The 14,659-nt window shown below is 29.3% G+C and overlaps 2 protein-coding genes across 2 annotated transcripts; both read left to right on the top strand.

The window, feature by feature from the left end:
- Positions 1 to 1,003: 1,003 nt before the first annotated feature.
- On the top strand, positions 1,004 to 3,352 carry LOC114924598 (GDSL esterase/lipase At1g28610). The gene is made up of 5 exons (XM_029289517.2): positions 1,004 to 1,692; positions 1,943 to 2,173; positions 2,333 to 2,481; positions 2,615 to 2,888; positions 3,021 to 3,352. The coding sequence occupies exons 1-5, from the start codon at positions 1,404 to 1,406 to the stop codon at positions 3,251 to 3,253; spliced, it is 1,176 nt and encodes a 391-aa protein (XP_029145350.1). The 5' UTR covers positions 1,004 to 1,403; the 3' UTR covers positions 3,254 to 3,352.
- Positions 3,353 to 4,511: 1,159 nt separating this feature from the next.
- On the top strand, positions 4,512 to 6,677 carry LOC112718432 (GDSL esterase/lipase At1g28610). Its single transcript, XM_029289516.2, has 5 exons — positions 4,512 to 4,901; positions 4,965 to 5,195; positions 5,740 to 5,888; positions 5,975 to 6,248; positions 6,332 to 6,677. The coding sequence occupies exons 1-5, from the start codon at positions 4,520 to 4,522 to the stop codon at positions 6,586 to 6,588; spliced, it is 1,293 nt and encodes a 430-aa protein (XP_029145349.1). The 5' UTR covers positions 4,512 to 4,519; the 3' UTR covers positions 6,589 to 6,677.
- The last annotated feature ends 7,982 nt before the right edge of the window (positions 6,678 to 14,659 follow it).

The raw sequence follows: 14,659 nt of genomic DNA, 5'->3' as shown, positions 1-14,659 counted from the left end.
TTTGTTTTATTTATCTTTCTCTTATATAGTCATAATTAATCTCATGATCAACATTTTTAATACAAAAATATTGGGAAAATAATTACTCAAAATTTTTTATTTAATTTAATATATATTTTATACATATAATATTTATAATTACACATTTATTACATAAAAAATTATTCAATTATTTTAGAAATAATTAAAATATACAATAAAATAACCTTAAGTTGTTTTAGATTGATTTCTTTTCCCGTCTCTAATGACATATATTAGACTTACTATTAGTAGAAATTTTAAACTCTTTATTTTAATAAATAATTAAATACACAATAAATATATTAAAACTAAAATTTACATCTTTTTCTATAAAAACTTTTTTAATAAATAACTTTAAATTATACTTTGAGAGCATATATTAGCTAAACAAACTCTTGAATATATCACTTTGCTTTTTGTAATATAATAGAGTTATATTTTAATTTTAATTTTAATTGTAATTAGAGAATGCTATATTTTATATTTTTATTGTTAAAATTATAATTAGTCATTGATAATGATATATAAAAGAGATAAAACTAATAAGAGAAAAAGACTGAAAATAAGAGAATTTTTTAATTTTTTAGCAAAACATTTTATTTTAATTATAATGAAAAAATAACATATAACATATTTTAGTTATAAAAATTTAATAATATATAATAGATAATAAATTTGTATTTTATAATAATGGTTGATTTTAGTATAAAGTTAAATTAACTAGACATGCGATTAAGACTCCCTATGTAGCATTATCCTGTTTTTGTTATTAGCCATCTTGATGACTAGGAAACTAGAGGGAAAGAGAGGAGATAAGGAATTGGTCAGCGGAGCCTGAAGGGAGGAAGGTGCACGTGCAGGGTGCAAAAAGTGCGAGTGACAATAGAGGTAGGTAGGTTAGGTGTGAGCAACAGAACGATGAAGATAAAACAGTCATTTTACTTACATTATTATAAACAACACTGAGTCACCAACTAAGAACAGACGCACTCTTTCTGCATTTGAATCAGAACCAATCAAATGGTTACCCACCGATAAATAAACAATCAGGAAAGTTGCGTTCCTAGGATTGGAATGAAGTGGTAGTTGCAATACTCTCTCTTTATACCAACTACGTATTTTGAACACAACTGAATCTATTAAATAAAAATTTAATTAAATTAATCAAATCATTTATCGATTTTTAGACATATCTTCGCGTGAATTGTTTTAATGCAAAATAACACATTATATTTTAATGCAATTAGTGTCCGCATCATCTCTATATATACATACACGTTACGTTGGACACAACTAACAAATAAGCACGAACCCATTCTTCCTTTTTATCATCATCACTTTGCATTTGCATGAACACTGAGTTGACACAGCAGAATTAGCATATGGCTTCTTCAAGGGCTTCATTTCTGACAGTAGGGCTGCTTCTTCACGTGGCTGTTTCCTCCATTTTCATTTCCATTGCCACAGCAATATCATCTACCACCTCAAGCCGCTGCTACAGAGCAATATACAGCTTCGGTGATTCCCTTGCCGACACCGGAAACGCTTACTATGACACTCACACGCTCCCTTCATCACAAACTCTCGCATTGAACCTTCCATATGGAGAAACCTACTTTCATCACCCAACTGGAAGATGGTCTAATGGCCGTCTCATCGTCGATTTCATCGGTAATTAATAGTATAAATAACCATAATAGCCGTTAGTTAGTTTCTTGACAGTAAATATAATTAGGTGAAAACTTAGGTGCAATCGACTTAGAGCCGTTAGATGAAAATTTAGTCAAATCAGTTAAATCATCTAACGGTCAACTATTAATTTCATGTGAAATCCACTGCACCTGAGTTTTCACCAATTAATTAATAATGTTCCTGTTTTAGTGGATTTTCTGTTGTTCTGATATGCTGTATGTATATGCAGCTGAGAAAATGGGTGTTCCATTGCTGAAACCTTATCTGGGAATCAAGAACGGTAAGATTAAAGATTGGAACCCAATGGAGGGAGTGAATTTTGCAGTTGCAGGAGCCACTGCTTTGGATTCTAGCTTCTACTTAGAGAAGGGTATGTATAATGTTGCAACCAACTATTCTCTGAGAGTGCAGTTAGATTGGTTCATGGACTTGCTCCCTTCCATCTGTAATTCTTCTTCAGGTATGCTATATATGAAGAAAAATAATATTTCTATGTATATCTAAATTATCCATTAATACTATACATACAAATCGAGTGAATTGAAGTCTCTGCTTAACTAATTTATTCGGCAATCCTTTATTATGAGTAATAAAACTTCGGTCTAATTTGATCTAACAGGGTGTAAAGAAGTTCTTGGAAGCTCGTTGTTTCTTGTTGGGGAGATTGGTGGCAATGATTTCAATCATCCTCTTTATCTAAATACGAGTATAAAAGAAGTCAGAACATATGTGCCACTTGTGATTAATGAAATTTCTTTAGCTATCGATGTAAGAGTTTCTGTGCATGATGACAAATACTTACTTTGTTTCATCAAGTCATGATTATAATTAATTGCTATAACATGCTTATTAGTACCATTAAGACCTTCCTAATACCTTTCATGATTGTTGTGATTTTCAGAAATTGATTAATTTGGGGGCTCAAACTCTCGTGGTTCCTGGAAACCTTCCTCTTGGATGCAATTTCAAGTATTTGACAACGTATGAAACTTCAGATAAGAGTGAATATGATGAAGCTGGTTGTTTGAAGTGGTTAAACAAGTTTACTCAATACTACAACAAGCAACTTTATGCTGAACTGAATCGACTTCAAGTGCTTCATCCCAATACAAATATCATCTATGCAGATTATTACCATGCTGTGTTGCCATTATATCAATCTCCAACACAATTTGGTACATAAGTCCTCAATCTTTTCTTATCTACTTATATGTGTATATATAATTATATATTATAAATAAACGAGTTTTATAACAATGGAAGAGTATTTTTAGAGTAATTTATGTGATTTCTTCATGCAATTTCAGGATTTACGGAATCAATTTCAAGTGCTTGTTGCCCGCTTAGAGTTGCAAACAATTCTAATAATGGTGTGTGTTGTGGCAATCCGGGGGTGATTTCTTGTAAGGATCCATCTCAGTATATTTCTTGGGATGGCTTGCACTTGACCGAAGCAGCATACAAATGGATTGCCAAAGGTTTATTAAGTGGACCATATACTAATCCTAAAATTGGTATTTCATGTAATTCAGAAATATAGTTTCTGCTCCGTCTTCACAAGAAGAATAGATATCTTTGTACCTGTTTTAACCATTTGTTATGTTTTTAAATTATATAATATAATTCTTTTAATGGTTTATTATTATATTCTTTTATAACGGAAAACAGTTATATTAGGTATACCATATGCTCAATATCAAACAGCAAATTAATTATTTATATAAATAATGTATTTGGCTAAAAAATTTAGATACGAAAGTAGTAAGAGTGATATATCTTTACATGGTAATTTTTAGTGTTTTTTTAAATTGTAAAAAGTATATAAATCGGTCCAATTTGTGTTTAAAAAATTAAAAAAAATTTGGAGTACATAAATCGGACCGTAATATTTATGTATTTCAAATTTTTAAATTTTTTTAACACAAATTGGACCGCCTGATTTGTGTCACAAATCGGACGGTCCGATTTCTGTACTTATACAAATCGTACGGTTCGATTTTTATACTTTTAATAAATTGAATGGTCCAATTTTTATTTCTCTAATTAAACAGTTCCACATTTGAGAATAACACTCTAACTGTTCATATTTCAAAAAAATACCACTACTATCTCAATATCAAAAACAAAAAAAGTGGATTTATTTATCTTGTGTCCTAAAAACATTTAAAAAAATTATTGAAAATATAAAAATTTTAAATTTTTAAAATATTTATTTTGTATTCTCATTGATTTTCTATACTTTTTTAAATATATATTAAAAATATGTTATTGAAAATTATATAAAAATTATATAAATACTTAGAAAAAAATAGATTAAAATTTAGAAACGTATACAAAAATTAAATTTTAAAATGGTGTCTAAAATTAGTAATGATCCTATAAAATGACGTCATGTGCCACAAATTAAGCGCCAAATTAACACAAAAAAGGTGTTTAGGCTTGCCCAATATATAAAAAAGATTTCACAGCAGCTTTTCGATAGCACCATTAACAGAAATTGCTTAAAGAACGGCTATAGATCTTAAAGTGCAATTCATAGATAAATATAGCAACTATTAATTTTAGAAATTAAAAAAAATTTAAAGGGTCAACAATTTTATTAAATTTTGATCCGTATATAATTAGCAAAATAAAAATGAGTAATTCTATATTATTAAATAAAATTTTACATCATTAAAAATATTATTAATGACTACTTAATAATTATAAATCACAAAAAATTACTGATCTCTAGCACTCGTATGCAAATTAAACTTGAGGTAACTTTAGGGATCATTTAAGACTTAATTCCTTGCACAAAATACACATGGGGTTGCCGTCTCTGTCTCCGATGCAATTTTCTTTTTTCTTTTTTTTTGTCGAGAAAAAAATAAATTGTGTAGTGCAACCCCCAACCAAAGCACCAACCAACATTGATGATACTAAAGTCATTGTAATGGCTGCCTTTGAAGAAAGAAGCTGGTGTGCGTTAATGGTGATATTGATGACAGTAGTTGCTGAGGCAGTGACAGGTTCAGCATGCTACTCATCCATCTTCAGCTTCGGTGACTCCATTACCGACACCGGCAACTTGTATTTCAGTCATCAAACTACCGACCAACACTGCTTCTTCCCGCCTTACGGCAAAACCCACTTCCATCATCCTTCCGGTCGCTGCTCCGATGGGCGCCTCATCATTGATTTTATTGGTAACATTTTCTCTTCTCTTCTCTTTTATATCTATACACAATCTTGATGGATTTTGTTTGCAGCTGAGTATTTGGGGATTCAGTCTGTGAAACCCTACATTGGAATGAAGAACGGTAAATTGGAAGATTGGAGTGTGGGTCAGGCTGTTAATTTTGCTGTCATTGGAGCCACTGCTTTGGACGCCACTTTCTTCCAGGATATAGGTGTTCAAACTGGTGCTACTAATTATACTCTCTCTGTTCAATTCAACTGGTTCAACCAATTCCTTTCTTCTCTCTGCACTTCTTCCACAAGTACGACTTTTCCAATTCTATTCTCTCTTGTTGTTTATCATTGGTATTATTTAAAAAATATTAGTTTATACTTTTAGAATGTTTTACTGTAATCTAATATATTTTGATTTTGTTTATTTAATTATTAGATTGAGTCTTATGTTTATGGATTTTAGGGTTTTCTTTGTTTTAACCTAATAAGAGGTTATAAATACCTCATTAGTTAATATAGTCGTAGCATAGAATGATTTAGAGGTTTCAAAACCCCTTTTTGGTTTCATGACGAAACCATGGTGTGGACAATTGAGATTGAGAAGTTCTCTGCTGTTGCATCGGAAAATTCCGATGAATTGAGTAGAAGATTGAGGAATTCCTTCGATTCAATTCTCAAACTATAGCGTTCACAAGTTATCTCTTGTTGCGTCAAGAATTTAGATAGAAAGTAGAATGATTCTCTTTGTACTCAATTTTAATCTATCTTTTTTATTTTTATTCAATTTCAATTCTTGTCTTGTTTATCTTTTATTTCTTTATCATACTCTTTCTTAATTAAGGAATCTGGCAGGCTGTGAACAAATACTTAGGGATTCGCTATTTGTTGTGGGTGAAATTGGAGGCAATGACTTCAATTTTCCCTTCTTTGCAAACAGGAGCATAGCAGAGGTTAAGTCATACGTTCCACAAATAATCCATGCAATAAGCTCACCCATCACTGTAAGATTAATATTCATATGTTACCTTAATAGGTTACTTGATATTTTGATAAATCCCTAAAACTAAAATGCTGTGTGTCACAACAGGAGTTGATTGGTCTAGGGGCTCGCACAGTGATGGTTCCTGGGGTTTGGCCAATAGGATGCAGTGCAATGTATTTAACACTATATGAAACCCAAGATGAAAGCCAATATGACTCAACAGGATGCTTGATGTGGGTAAATGACTTCACTCAATATTTCAACCAGAAGCTCCAAGATGAAATACAAAGCCTTCGTGGACTTTATCCTCATGTCAATATCTTCTATGCTGATTATTACAATGCTGCTTTGCCACTATTTAGTGATCCCACAAAATTTGGTACTATATATATTGAACCCTTCATAGTTCATAGTGTGCTTTCACAATCCGTGACTAATAGATGTATTTTGATGGCAATGCAGGTTTTAAGAAGACTCTGAAAGCCTGCTGTGGAAATGGTGGTCCGTACAACTACAATTCATCAGCGACTTGTGGGGAGCCAGGGGTGCTTGCTTGTGATGATCCTTCTCAGTATATTGTGTGGGATGGTATTCATTTGACCGAGGCCACACATAAATTGATTGCCCAAGCTTTAGTCAAAGGACCATACTCTGCCCTTAGTTCCTTGTGCTCCATGAATGCCAACGTCGGATATCACGATAATCTTAGCATTTCTTGATGTCTTATTATGAAAGGGCAGTCTACTCTGTACGAATGAGTGAATCATTTTAGTCATTTAATAAGAATTGTTTGTGACTCATGAGTAAATATCCATAGTCGTCCTAAGTTCAAGATCCCGATTTTCCTATTTTAGTCCTTTAGATAAAGTTTCGAGCACTCAAAGTGATCCATGAGCATATTTCTGGTGATGAGTTATCACCGGAGCGCTGACGTGGCCTCTGTTTGCCAGATTGGAAGGGTTCAACGACTATCTGAGCTGGCCAATTTCCAATTTGTACCCATGTTGGTCCCTTCCTTTATATCTAACCTTAAATCCTCAAATTTTTGTAAACTTCATCTCTTCTTCTTGTTCATCGCACTCTCCTCATTCTTCTGTTGGGGGCAGTTACTCATGTCGATGATGGGTGGGGGTAGCACTGCAGGTGAAAGCTCTATTCGTTCTCCATCTAGTTGAAACCGAACATGAACACCAACCAAGAGCAGAAGATCAGAACCGCCAGAATGGTGTGGTTGTGAAGGCAATGAAGGTGTCTGAAATCGTTCATGGAAGAAGTTGTGTTGTTGGGTCGATGGATAATCTGTATGAGAAGGTACAAGTATTAAGCAAAAAATGGTATAGCACATCTATAAGAATGATTAAAAATGAAGAATAAAAATATTGTAGAGAGAATGAAAAATGAAAACTTGTGAATCAGTTTATATGTAGAGTATAAATCATGATGAAAAACATAAATATATATAAAATAAGAATAGTGTTAGTGTGTATATCTATTGAAGTTGTTAGATTACCAAATTCATGTGTCATCAACTTGAATAGCGGGGATGTGGGAGATTTTGGGCCAAAGCTGTGGATCCTTCATCTGACATCGTTTGCCTAGAAAAAGACTTCTCCAGATGTTGAGTTGTATTAGAGAGGTAGGCAGCTTTTCTGCCTCCATATTCTTCAACTTGGGACAATCAGCAATGGTTAAATGTTGGAGGGAGGTGAGGTGAGGTGAGAAGAGTGCGATGAATAAGAAGAAGAGATGAAGTTTACGAAAATTTGGGGATATAGGGTTAGACATAAAGGGAGGGACCAACCCGAGCACAAATTGAAAATTGAAACCCTCTAGCATGGTAAACAGAGACTACGTCAGCGTTTCGATGATGACTCATCATAAAAAATATGCCCAGGAATCACTTTGAGTTCTCGGAATTCTATCTGAAGGACTAAAATGGGAAAATCAGAATCTTAAGGATTACATTGACTATTTACGCGAATCCCAGGGACGACTATGGGTATTTACTCAACATTTCCCACTTAATATAATACTTGATGAAAGTTCAGGTGCAGTCAACTTCATGTGAAGTTGATAACTGAGAGCCATTAGATGAAATTTTAGTCAAATTAGTCAAATCATTTAATAACTTTCAGATATCAACTTCACATAAAATCGATTATACCTGTGTTCCCACCATAATACTTTTTTTGTCGACATGATGGCCTCTGTTCTCAAACACTACTCATCAAACAAAATTTGAGAGAATAATTAACATATATAAAGATTCTTTCTCCTACAAAATTAAAAAAGAAAAAACAAATTAAAACGGATTTTTATTTTTGATATGCCAATTAAGTTTGTGTAATACGGAGAAATGAGGCTTTGGCTGTCTAATGCATAGATATAGGATTCACTACGGTGTCTACAGAAATTGGTAAAATCGATTTAAAAGAAATCGTTAATAACAATTTCTCTAAAGAGAAAAAAAAAAGTGAAAGAAAAATAAGGAATCGTTGGATTATTAATCAATGACCGGGATTAATGCCTGAATCTAGGACTACTGACTTCATAGTGTCAGAAATTTCAAAAAAAAATTTGGCCTACTTAAAATGGTTAATCATATTTTACTCTATTTTTGTTCCTTTTTAAATTCGTTAGTCACGATTTTTTGTGACAATGACAACTTCCATATCAGTGTATTATATTAAATTAGTGTAATATCACCGTATTACACTTCTGGTTTTATAATATCTAAAAAAAATTGCCAATTAAAACAACCATTTGCCACAATGTAGGTGAATCTCCGTTCTTGTCTCCCTCTCTCTCTCTACTATCACCATTGTTTGAGAAAAAACGACAACGACCACCTAACAGCCAACACCCTGCCCCATATGAGTACGACCATATATCAGTGATCACGTTTATAGCAATGGTCACTTCATGGCCTCGTAGAAAGATAAGTCATATATATGTGGCTGAACACTAATGACTGTTCATGATTTATACTTCTTTTGCTTTTATGGAGATTTGATTTATTTTACGCTAATACAATGTAATTGAATATATATCCATAACTTTCACGTGGACCGATCGAAACAGGACATATCGGATTATTTGAATTGCTATTTTGAATTAGAAAACATATGTATATTGAATCCTAAATAAATGATGAAGAATTCATCAAGTCTCTTGTTATCACTTTATACACGTTGTAATGGACTAATGGCTGCTTCCAAAGAACTAAGTAGTTCTGTTTTAATGTTGATGCTGATAGTGGTTGTTTTATATGGTGTCGAGTGTTTGATAAATGAATAATTTTTAAATTTTAATAGTCAATTCCAAAATCAATAATAAGAGGAAAGCACCAATTATTACTAGTAGTTACTTCTTGAGTCTGAGAGGCTCTCATTTATTTGTTGAAAAGATTTGAGTGGAAGTTGGTGTAATATGTGACATAATTCACCATGAGAGAGAAATAAAAAAGTTGGTGTCATGTCTTCAACAAATTAAAGCTTTTGAAACTTGAAAGACCAAGACGAGAAAAGAAAATAAAAATAAGGGAAAAAATTAAAAGAGAAAGTGGATGATTACCTCTTATCTTATGTTAATATATATTGCATGCTATGCTAGAGTGGTTATGGTAGTTTATGAAATAATATTTTTAATTTAAAAAACCAAAAAAGATATTATTAAAATATAAAAAATATCATTTTAATTTTAATAATATTTATATAGTCACTGTAATTCCTATAAACATAAGCACCATATATACTCTATATATTATTCGCACATAATATATTATGACGGTTTTAAATCTGGGTCCTTGGTTAAATTTCTAGTTAAAAAACTTCAACTGAAAAGGTAAGCTTAAATATGTAGGAGAGAGATTAGTTATGAATATGGATGGACCATCATGATGTTTTACTAGCTTTGAATGGAGGAAAATATTTCTTTTTTAATAATATAATCATTCAAAGTGAGAATAATATGCTATATATATATAACACGGGGAATTCTTCGGAAATGAAAACAAAAAACTATATAGCTATGATGTGCGAAAAAATATTAATAACTTAAGCATATCTGAAAAATGTAACGTCTACGATAGGTACATTAGATAGACTTTTTTTTTTTTGTGCAGTACATTAGACAGTCTAATGATGAGTTATGGTTGACGTATAATACAACAATAATCTGTTAATTAATTAACGTTAGGTGGTAGTATTAACTTGAATAATTCTTCACCTTCTAAAGATTAAAGAGAAAGAAAGTTCATGGGTTACCGACTAAAACCTTGCATTAATTTTTTTATTATATTTATTTTTTTTATAAACATTATAGGTACTTATGGATGGGTAATCAAAGATTAATATCAAACAATTCATTCAATAATCAAGTAAATCAGCAGAATTCACTCCAAAATCATCAGATTATATAATGAGAAGTTACTACACTTGAAAACGTAAAACAAAGAAAACAATATAATATTCTCTCTTCAATGTCAACGGCTAGAGCATTGATACGTGCAACGACTAACTTAATCAAAAAGAAAATTATGTTAACATTAAAAAAAATTTCAAGTTATATATATATACACGAAGATTTTAATTAAAGAAAAAGGCAATTATTCGAGCATAATCTGATCACATACATACAATTCTTATTCATTGCTGTTTGAGTGTATTTATTTATTTATTTATTTATTTATAGATTTAAGTTTACTTTGAGACATTTAAAAGATAAAGAGAATAACTAATGCACATAAAAATTATTTAATCTTTTGTTTGAATGTTTGATTTTAAAAGTGTATTAAATTTAAAATACACTTAGTTTTTTTAACTAAGTTGAATTAGCACCTAAGTAAATTATTAAATTTGGAATAACTTGAGTGAAAAAGAATGACAGAATCTTTAGGAATCAAGAAATTGGTATTATAAGAATAGTCAACAAGTCGATTAGGAGTTACAAAAAGTATAATGATATTTGATATTTTGGGTTGTTGATGATTTTTATCAAAAATAATTAAAAATTAGTTTATTTTATCTGTTTAGTACTTTTTTATTGATACTCTATTTGATTGTGTTGAGCTTTTTGTTTTAAAAAAAAAACTTAGATGGTTTATAAAAGTATAAATCTCTTGTAATTAGTAATTGTAATCTATTTTAATTATAGTAAAAATATAATAATTTTTTAATTTCTGTGTACTATATAATATATTTTATAAATATTAAAAATAGTTTTTTACTTCAACTTACTCGAAAATCTTCGCACATAAATAAACTCCATTTGTAAAAATATATCAAAGTTATCTATAAAATTATTAACTACCTTATATATGTAACCTAATTTCAAGGGCAAATGGTTCTTCAAGTCTTGACATGAGTACAAAAAGTTGAGATTTGAGAAAGACTAGATAAATCGAGTTATGGATAATATAGAAGGTCATCAAAATAATTGAGTGGACGATAACCTTCATTATTAATTAATCTATACAATAATACTGTTGATGATAATACATATACTGCACTTATCACGCGCCCCACACAATATTTAAAAGGAATGGATTACATACAAAGAGAGCAAAAGCATGTCGTTGCTTGAGTTGGTGGTGATGGCACCTTTGAATAAGTCTAATTAAGTGTGTCTTATTTTCAGACTATAGATGATCATTTTATCATATGAAATTAACTTAAAAATTTAAATTGATAAAAAATTATATTTTTAAATGCGCCTATTCATACAAAATTCTTTCTGAAATTTGTGTGAATTATTGTATGATTTTATTTTTAAATTTACCTTATAAATTTTAAAAATTTTTTATTATAAAAACTCTGTTGTGATCATATCATAAAATTATTTTTTCTAAATCTAAATTAATAAAAAAATACATAAATTATATCTCTAATATATAAAAATATCCGAACTAATTAAAAGATGTCATCAGGAAATTAAACAGACATAGTCCACAATAATAATGCATCTAATAAGACTAATATTTAATTTCAAGTTTATGAAAATTGTTTGATTGTTTAGCTCATTTCCTAAGTTCCATATTTTTAATTAGTGCTCGTCCTTTAATGCGAAGTAGAAGAAGAAGAAAATTATATATAGACATACATTAATTAATAATATAATAAGCTTACACCAAAAATGGTAAGGCGTGATTCTTGTAGAGATTTGATTTTTTTCCGGAATCAATTTATTTTAGTTCCTTTTATTTAAATCGAAATTCCATGTTGCATTTAACAATTCTTTGACACAACTACTTCATTTGAGAAATATTATCATTTTCAATTTCGGAACGTAGAAGCATTCATTGTTCAAAGAATCTAACCAAATTCGATTCACTCAAAATATACGAATTCATGGACTCCAACTAATTAATGTGCTTTGTATATGTGATTCCATACAGGGAATCTTCAATAAAGAACTATCGGTTTCACACATGAATACATGATCGTATAACTTAAATTTCTAGTTTTAGAAAAAAAATTCAATAATTAAATGAAGTTTAATTTGTCATCCAAAGGAAATAATGGAGCCGTTGTTACAACTCTTTAAAATAATGGCCCTTTCTATCATATGACAATTACATTACAATTATTTTTCTCCGTACACAAGAAGTCGCCAAAAAAATAGAAATTCGTGAAGAAAGGAAGTTATTGTTAAAGTTAGAAATTATTGGCAATTTGGCATATAATATACGCATTAACAATTTCACGAAATGTCAATATATATTATGAGTACTTCATTTTTTAATGTTAAAACAAAAGATTAGGCCTAATCATCAGCTAGGAAACTTTTATTCTAAGAGATGATGAATTTTTATAGAAACAATAATTTTTCTGTGTATTTTCTATTAATTTAATATTTTTAAATAAATAAGTTTATGACATAGTATAATTGTTTCTTTTTTTTTATATTATACTCATACATACTTCAAAATTCAAATTCAAAACAAACTATAGTCTATAGCGTAATAATTATTATTGATTGAAGCTTTGAAGGAACCAATAGAACGTTGCCTGAAGCAAAGGGCCAATAATGCACATGGTGGTTGCACGTGCCGGAAAGAGGTGGCATTTGTGCACAGTGGAAAAGCAGATAAGGTGGTTCTCCAAATATAGGTAGAGAAAAGCGTGGTAGGTGAGCATGATTTTTAAATTGAGCTTCTTACAATTGTCACTAGACAATGATATATACATGAGTTTAATAATGATGTTCAAGCGACATTTTCAAAATTCAAACTATATCATCCATTTAAATTTATGATTTCGATTTCTTTTTAAGTTTTGGAAATGAAAAATAATTAGTTTTACTAACATTATAATAAACAATTAAATACTTATAAACCAGCCTACAAGTAATAATAGTATATGAATTGAAGAAGGTAGTGAAGGATAACTCTAAAGTCCAAACACTCCGCAATGGTGGTACCACCAACCATTTGGACGGTTCATTAGAAAAGGTCAAATCAGATAGACAAGAATCAAGAAACGGTAGTTGCTAAGCTTTCTATAGCTTAAGCTTATACTTTAGCATATTTAATTGTATTTTAATATAAATAAAAGATATTTTTAATATTATACAAAAATATTAAAAAATTATCAAAATTTATTATTTTTAGTCACTAATTAATTATTAATATTTAAAAATATGTAATAAAATATATTGTTGAATTATTTAACTAAAAAATTAGACAAAAAAATGAAAAAATTGAATTAATTATTAAATTATGATTAAAATTAATAAATTATGATCCCCTGATATTTTTTAAAATATATTATAATACATTAGCATATTATTGGTATCGTATAATGGTATACTATGTACGTATAAGTGCGTCCGTGGTTCGAAGCATAATAATAAAATTAAAGAAAATATTTGATAAACAAAAGAATTTAGCATTATCAATTAATTTAAATAAATGATATTTAAGATTGAACAATTTCAATCAAATATAATTTATAGCGGTGAATATAAATTTTTATATGTGCATATTTTAAAGATACAATTTTATTCACTAATGAGTTATAGTTTAAATGGTATAATCTCCTCATATTCATATAAGAAATTGCGAATTTAAGCCTTCTTATCTAATAAGAATTAGTGCTACTGTTACACAATCAATGTTAATTAAAATCATTTAATGTAATTAATTATAAAGGATTCAATATCTTTTAATTTATTGCACAATTTCTTCTACTATTTTTATTTTTAATCCAACTTTACGTGCACGCAATTATTTATTTTGTAAAAACTCAAATTATATTTTTTTTCTATGTTTCTTTGATGATCAATCTAACAATCTTTATTATTGTTGTTGTCGTGTAAATTAGTATACAAAATTCAACCACTATAACATTAAAAATAACTAATTTAACATTCAAATTTGTTAATTTAGAATTATATTTCATTACTAATATTTTATGATATTTGAATTTGCCGTTAACATAGAGCCTTGGTTAGATGGTGCCCATTATTGTTTCACATTTTTATATTTTTTATATTTTTTTATTGCTTATTTTATCTAAAATCTCTTTAAGTATCAATTATTTTATCATTTTCTTTCATATTTTATTTCTATTCTCTACTTTATAACAATCAATATATAAAAGTATGTTGTATAATAATATTTATAAAAATATTTTTAAATTAACATCCATAATTTTACATGCATAATATTTATGATTTTACACTCATAACATCTATAATTTTATACACATAACATCCATAATTTTAAACATCTAATATCTATATATAATTAAAGGAATTTTTACAATTAATATTATCCAATTCTACACTATA

Source organism: Arachis hypogaea, chromosome 10 (genome assembly GCF_003086295.3).
Source record: "Arachis hypogaea cultivar Tifrunner chromosome 10, arahy.Tifrunner.gnm2.J5K5, whole genome shotgun sequence".
Lineage (NCBI taxonomy): Eukaryota > Viridiplantae > Streptophyta > Magnoliopsida > Fabales > Fabaceae > Arachis > Arachis hypogaea.
The sequence above is the reverse complement of the archived record's forward strand: the minus strand, read 5'-3'. Positions and strand labels throughout refer to the sequence as shown.